The 7,709-nt window shown below is 31.2% G+C and overlaps 1 protein-coding gene across 6 annotated transcripts; it reads left to right on the top strand.

Annotated features, from left to right (window-relative positions):
* On the top strand, nucleotides 4,894–7,260 carry LOC109328258 (heat shock factor protein HSF30). Of its 6 annotated transcripts, none has more exons than XR_002105413.1 (3): nucleotides 4,894–5,390; nucleotides 5,773–6,691; nucleotides 6,780–7,260. XR_002105413.1 is itself a non-coding variant. In XM_019561642.1 (3 exons), exons 1-3 carry the CDS (start codon nucleotides 5,064–5,066, stop codon nucleotides 6,604–6,606), a joined length of 1,131 nt encoding a protein of 376 aa, XP_019417187.1. In that variant the 5' UTR covers nucleotides 4,895–5,063; the 3' UTR covers nucleotides 6,607–7,260. The 6 variants fall into 6 exon arrangements, 2 of the variants coding, with proteins under 2 accessions (XP_019417186.1, XP_019417187.1); XR_002105412.1 differs by having other exon boundaries at nucleotides 6,777–7,260; XR_002105410.1 differs by having other exon boundaries at nucleotides 4,895–5,390; nucleotides 5,773–6,686; nucleotides 6,777–7,260.

Genomic DNA, 7,709 nt, shown 5'->3' with positions numbered 1-7,709 from the left:
TTAATTAAATATTAAATAATCCATTCTCATTTAATCTAAAATATTTTATAAGCTTTGAATGGATTTATATTTTTTTAATTTTAATACAAGCTTAAGAGTATAAGCTACTAAGTTTAATTTTTAAATAACAAAGCCAACAAATCACAATCCATGCAACAAAAGTTGAAAGTAAATGTATAGTTTTAGATTACCATAGTTTCTCTCTTTCCCTATTTATAACTAACTTTTTAAAATGTTTTACAAAATGTAGGTGACTTTCTAAATACAATTATAGTTACATATTTTTCTATTTGAATTAGTTATAAGTGCATTGTATATGAACAAAGGAGAGTATATAGTAAAATGTAAGAGGTGTGATTCGACTCAATTTCGTTCAGTTTTATAAATGAGCATGAAATCACATATGATGAGTTCCTTAATATCTATATAACCAATATTTCGAAGGGTATTAGTAATTGCATACCCCACAAGGATATGAAAGATCAATTTCAGGCCAATGTAAAAGGATTAATTCACTATAGTGATATTTATATATACATATATTAATATTTGACAAACACAGCAAAACAATATTCTAGGCAGACATAGCTTTCCATCTTTAACTATGTATCGCCAAACATCAATTTCAGACTCTGACACATGGATACGAAATCTTCAAAGATTCAAATCGCATTCTCAACAGTGTCCTAAAATATTGTGACAGCAAGACCGCGAATGAATGACTATGGGAAATAGTAGGGTTGGTAATGGTTCAGACAGATACAATAATTCGGTCCCGACATAATTTGGTTGTGTTGACCTTTTTAAATTAAGTTGATATTTTTGTTGGTCTAGTTTTTGGTATGATATTCTCTAATTTCATTTGAATGGAGAATGTTGAGTTCATAACCATTTTTATATTTTAATTGGGCAAAATAATTATAATGAGGTTTAAACGTAAAATTATATACTATCGGATGTTGGTTCAAGTGGTACATGCTTGATTCCCCTTAAGTAAGAATCCAGGTTCGAGTCTTGTAGATGGAAAAAATACCTGTTGGAAGAGTTAGCCCTACATACCTGTGGATGTTCCCAGCTCGGACAAAATTGCTTCTAGTGTGAGGATACATGTCGGAAACAAAAAAACATAAAAATTCTATACTTCAACAGAGCATCTCACTATTAACTTTGTACTCTATAGTAAATCTTGCTAACCACGTTCCAGCTAGCATGATTGATTAGCTGCTACTTAATTTAATTTCACCTTGCAAATCAAACTAATCATTGGACGATTTTAATTAAGAGGTTTAAGATTTGGACATTTTCTTGGTTCAATCAAATGATTTTGGTGAATATAAACCATTATGGAGGTAAACTTAATTGAATTGGAAATAAATCTCGATATTATGATAGAATTAGTTTCTTTAACAAGAATTTTCTCTGTGGTAAGATAGATGCTCAACTAGAAAACATTATGAATGGAAAAGGCCTTCACTATATATAATGAAACAAGTCGTGTGAGAACTGAGAACATTGATACTCAATCCTAGAAGCTAGCTATTACTATGAATTCTTCATTTATTTACTGAAACTTTAATATTTCATGCACTAACTTTGTAGAGGATGAAAAGTTTGAAAGACCAGTTAGATGGGAGCTAAAAGTAGGATAGAAACTGACGTCATATTAAAATGAATAGACTAATTTCTATTAAAAACTAGTTCATAAGTAGTTACCAAAATTATTATAAATAGTTCTCCATCAATATACTTTAATTGATGCATATTTGTATTTTGGTTTGGAAAGTCGTAGTTAATGCATGCAACGTTGAAATAAGGAGGTAACTCCTCCAATCATTTATATAAGATCATTTTGGAATTTTTGTTTTGGCCATATTAATAAAATCATTTTCAAAGTTCTGTATAAAATAAATGATTTTTTAGTATAGTGCATTTATTTCTTCAAACAAGTCGAGTGGAAAGTTACAATGATTTAGAGTACGTCTCGTTGATAAATGTCAATTTTGATAAACTACATGAGTATTGATAAATTTAATGATGTTTTTATCTTTTTAATTCGCATAAAATTGTCCTAAGGGTCTGGTCTTATAGAAAAAGATAAATCCTTAAAAGTAAATGGAGTGGAGATGTAGGAAATAAAAAACTATGATATATACTAGGGGTATATACCTTAGAAAACCAGGGCGAGGACGTGGTTTAATTCTAGACCCAGAACTTGGGCTTGTTGCTACTTTTCTTGCGCGGAAAGCTTGTTGTGGGATTGGATGAGTGGATTCTGAAATTAGTGGATCAGTGGAAATGAATGATGCTATATGATGTGGGTGAGTGGATCAAATTCAACTGGGAAAAGTGGAGCAAAAGGAGTTCTTAGCTATTATTTTTTCTGTGTGTATAATGGGGATCTTAGCTCTTCAATTAGAATAATGTTATTTTAGTTGTTGAGGGAGAGCTAAACACCCAAGTAACAACCTTAGTACCAGGTAGGATAGAAGAAGATACCAATAGTCTTGTCATAAGGTAGTCCTATATGGCATTAACACCAAGCAAAATTTATAATAACAACAAAGTGTTGATGTTGAGTAAGGCTTTGCTTAATGTTCAAATATGGTAACTAAAAATTAATGTTTAATCCTGATATTAATATCAATATTTGTCGAGATAAGTAATTATGCATCGAAAACAGAATACATGAGTTATTTATAAGGTGAATGACACCTTGTTTAAAATACTGTTAACTTTTTTTTATTTGGTTGAATAACTTATAATTTTCTAATATTATGAAAGACACACCTAGACATCTTAATTATCTTCAAGTGATTTTTTTTAGAAAACATGGGTACTTTTAAAAGTAACTTTCATAACGGGATTATTTAATACCTACCACTACATGATTGCATTACATTAAGCTTTAAGGGATTTGACATTTCGTGGGTACCATGAGTTTATATTGGTGGATGATTTTGTGAGTATTATTTCCCTCTTTTCACTTTAATGCTGATTATATATTTTTTTACTATTTTTTATATTATTTGTCATTTGAAGAAATTAAGAAACACAAATTTTTTCTAACTTGTTTATCTATTTTATCTTACATTGTCATAGATTAATTTATTTAAAAAAAATTAAATTAGAAATAATATTGAAAATTCAGTTTGACATTGTAAGAAACATTTTACTCAAAGTACTTTATTTTATATTATAGTTAATACCTTAAATAAATACTCAATTCATGTACATTATTTAACCACAAAATTAAAAGCAGAGGTAGAGGTTATATACACCCAACACCTCATGCATGATACTTTCTTCCATTTTAATTCTGTGTGGAGTTTCTATGTATCAATTTAAATTATAATTTATGGAATAAACATAAAGAAACATATGTTATGGATCTAACTTAAGTACTTCTCATGTGTCCCATAAAGTGGAAGTTAGATGCCACAGTTACCGGCATCAAATAGGTTTAATTCCTTATTCCCTGCTTTCGTGTGGGTCCAATTCAGGTTAAACCTGACGTATGCAACTTCATGTAACTCTTCAATTATACATGGACAAGTGCAAGTTGATGTTAAATTTTGTTATTGATTTTGCTTTCAAAAAGTTACTTCTACAACGGAGGGAAATAGAATTTACTATTTGCTTAACAAGTTCAACATTTCAATGACACCTATTATTTTACACATATATTTATTTGAGCGGATTTTGATTTTTTTGATGGTGTGACAATAATCCCAATATAATTTTTTTAAAGCAATAAATTTAGATCATATAACTACAAATGAATAATTAAAATTTGGTCAATCAATTTAGAAAATAATGTACATTTATCTTTCAATATAGATGATCAAATATTTCATATAATGTCACTTATAATAGTTATATATAATGGGTAATTTAGTGTAGTGAGTCGTATTGATGCACACAAACCCACCACGTCAGAAATTTTGAAAAATTTAAAAGTTGATTATCTTGTTTCCCCTTGTGGATTTGTTTACTTATGAAATATTAATCGTCTGAAGTACAAATAGACTTGAGTGGAGATTTCTTCCAACAATATTTATTCCACATGCATACTTTCACTAATGGATAGCAAAAAAAAAGTATATATATATTGAAAAGTAAGAAATTTTTACACTGACATTATATCATTACTATTCATATTTAATTATCATTGAATTTTAAATGAAAGTAATATTATAGATTGAAGGATGATATGTTAATTATGTTAATTTTTTTACACTAACACTGCATAAATAATACATTTCTATTGATGTTATGGGTGTGGTTATTGTAGGTGGACTCTTGCGTCAGTCCAATTCAAAAGTTTTGGATTCAGGAATTTCCACAGACTCCGGTCCAGTCCAAAGTGGTAAAACCCATATGACCTGAAAAGAGTACTTAGCCTGGATCACTCGTGAACCAAAAAATAAAATAATTAACAGCCTAATTCCCTCGCTTGGGTCAGGAAAGAAATGATAATCCTCACAAGATTCTATGCTTCATGCTGCACTACTACATGGCTTAGCAAAATGATATCACATTATACTTAACTATTATTGACTCACATCTGAGTAAGTAATACATAATTACCCATAAATTTTTATAACAATAATGCATTAGCAAAGTAACTGTTTATTGACAGTTTTAATATATTATTCAACATTCTTATATTAATTAATACAAGGTCATAATATATTAATTATGCAAAAAAATTACACTTAAAATGTATAAATATTAATAGCATATTTTATAAGTAAATCAATCGTAAAGCTATGATAGATAGAGTGACATTAAGTGTGAGACAATAAATTATATTTTTAACAACGGTTTATGTGTTGTGGAGTAGATGAATGAGAGAAGTAGAGAACGTTCCAGAACATAGCAAAGGAGAGTGACAAATGGCAGAAAATTCTCACAATGTTGGGATTCCCTCACTCTCTAGAATCTTCTTCCTCCACCAGCTTAAATTGACTACACTCCTCACTGCTACTTAACAACCTAAGCTAAAGATCAAATTTCTTAATTTCCACTCACACTTTTCCATTTGAAGAAAACAATCAAATCACATGTTTTCTGTGAATGAAATGAAGGGAATTAGTGTGAAAGAGGAATCAGAGACAGTAACAGTAACTGTAGCACCTGGTTCATCATCATCTTCATCTTCAAATCTCTCACCTCAACCCATGGAAGGGTTACATGAAATGGGTCCACCTCCATTTCTCACTAAAACCTTTGATGTTGTGGAAGATCCATCCACTGATTCCATTGTTTCATGGAGCATAAATCGCAACAGTTTCGTTGTTTGGGATTCTCACAAGTTTTCCACTTCTATCTTACCTCGTTACTTCAAGCATAACAATTTCTCTAGCTTCGTTCGCCAGCTCAATACCTATGTAAGTTTTCTTTTTATGTTACTACGTGTATTTTCACACAATGATGCATAAAGTTTGGTTATTTTTTGCATTTTGGAACCATTGATGGTATGTTCAATTTGTTTTTCTACTTCAAGTATTAAATTAAATGAGTTGAGTGAATGATTATGAAAAAGGGTCTTGCTAAGGCGTTGATCATTGATGCATATGTTTCAATTTATATAATATACTCATTGCTCTTGTCTAAAAATGGAAATTTTAGTTGGAAAATTAAGTAGATCAAGATCTCCTTCATGTTCAATTAGGAATGTTTGATGCATTTATATGGATTGGCTAATAATTAGAAAACTTGTTTGTGATTGCCTAAACAGTGATCTCAACCCATGTTGGGAAATGAGTGCAGGGTTTTAGAAAAGTTGATCCAGATAGATGGGAATTTGCAAATGAAGGGTTTTTGGCAGGGCAGAGGCACTTATTGAAAACCATAAAGAGAAGAAGAAATGTGACACAGTCACAGGCACAAGGCATGATGCAAGGAAGTGATGTTTGTGTTGAATTGGGGGAATATGGACTAGAAGATGAGCTTAACAGATTGAAGAGGGATAGAACAGTTTTGATGACGGAAATCGTGAAGCTGAGGCAGCAACAACAGAATTCAAGGGAGCAATTGATTGCAATGGAGGCTAGATTGCAAAGCACTGAGAAGAAACAGCAACAGATGATGGCTTTCCTTGCCAAAGCAATGAGCAATCAATCTTTTATACAACAATTGGCACGAAGGAATGTTCAGAATAAATTGCAAGGTGGTGAGTTCAGTAGAAAGAGGAGACTTACTGCAAGGCCAAGTATGGTGAATTTGCAACAACAACATTCAGTGCCTATTGAGACAGTGGAGTATGCAACCCAACAAGAAGATGATTTAGCAACTATTGAGTCTGAGATGGAGTCATTTTTCTCAGCTGGTTATTATGATAATGAATCAAGCACTGAAATCAAAGAGCCAATAATGAATCATGCAGCTACTGGTGGGAGTGATTTGGGTTCAGTGAGTGATGCTATATGGGAAGATTTGCTGAATGAAGACTTGATTAATGGGAATCATGGAGATGAAGTTTTGATTGGTGACTTTTCACAGATTGATGTGCCAGTGGAGGATTTGGTAGCACAGCCTGATGATTGGACTGAAGATTTGCAGAACCTTGTGGATCATATAGGTTCTCTTGGCTCCAAACCATAGTGTATTTGAAGTGGCTGTACATTGTACAATTATTGTCCTCAGTTTGGTCTCTGTAACTAAACTCCCTTTGCACTTTGGTGGTATGGTTTTATTGTATTTGTTACTATTTCTATGGTTTTATAATTTGTGTGATCTTAATTGATGTAGTATATGAATGGTTTTATCTGCAGCAGGGAGGGTGGTAGTTGCAGAAGAGGCCTACAGATACTGTTCTTTATGAGTATCCTTTGTTAAACAACTTGAGTTTTCTTAATAATTGAATATTGAATATACCTTGTTTGGTACTTTCTTTAATATCTGTTACACTCTTTCTTTGTAACTAGTTGAATTGTACCTTTTGCAGGCCAGACCAAAAGTAGATATATTAGAAGATGAACCAAATGATTGATCTGGAAAGGAAGTAGATGCGTCTGCTGCATATGTTAATTGTGCTGGATTGTCAATATTTCAATGTTCTCCGGGAAGGTTGAATAGATACTGTATATGTTTTGATTTCTGATAAAGGGGCCTTTCCATAAAACACCTTAAGTTCCCATTCTTATGCTTGTTACCTGCTTTATTTCAAATTGAATTAATATACTCATGTACAGCCATGTTTGCTCCATATCAGATGTACTGTGGCAATAACTATGAATTGTTTTGAGGTTCATCTTATTCTGAGATTGAACAACTACTACATCATAAATTGTAAGAGAAGGATTAACTAAGTATTCCGGACTTAATAATGATATCAGTTCTTATTTTGAGAAATAATAACTATTAGATCTTATGTCAATAATCAAGATTAAATGATGAATGAATATGACTGTTTTAGGTTGTTATTTGACATTTAACTAGCTTATTTATGTCTTGTTGTATGATTTCTCAAAAATTGTTCTTTAATCAATCAATGTATGTTTTTATATGAATTTCTTTTTTAGAAAAACACAATCATATGATTGCAATAAATTCATCTTCCATCTTAACTTATAATCTTGTATCAAGTGTTTTCATTGCTTAAAGTGATCTTTTCCTGTAGTGTAGAAATTTGAATTGTTAGGATAAGACTAATGAAAAGGGTGGCTCAATGCACTAAACCCATTTATTTATTGGGGTTTGAGAGG

The sequence above is a fragment of the Lupinus angustifolius genome, chromosome LG15 (assembly GCF_001865875.1).
Source record: "Lupinus angustifolius cultivar Tanjil chromosome LG15, LupAngTanjil_v1.0, whole genome shotgun sequence".
Classification (NCBI taxonomy): domain Eukaryota; kingdom Viridiplantae; phylum Streptophyta; class Magnoliopsida; order Fabales; family Fabaceae; genus Lupinus; species Lupinus angustifolius.
Note: the sequence above shows the minus strand (reverse complement) of the source record. Positions and strands in the feature narration are given on the sequence as shown.

What these genes read in the sequence shown, in the direction of transcription:
- LOC109328258 (XM_019561641.1), top strand. Translation starts at nt 5,064, where the DNA reads ATGTTTTCTGTGAATGAAATGAAGGGAATTAGTGTGAAAGAGGAATCA. An exon ending in TTCGCCAGCTCAATACCTAT is followed by an intron (nt 5,391 to 5,772) that starts GTAAGTTTTCTT and finishes AAATGAGTGCAG; the next exon opens with GGTTTTAGAAAAGTTGATCC.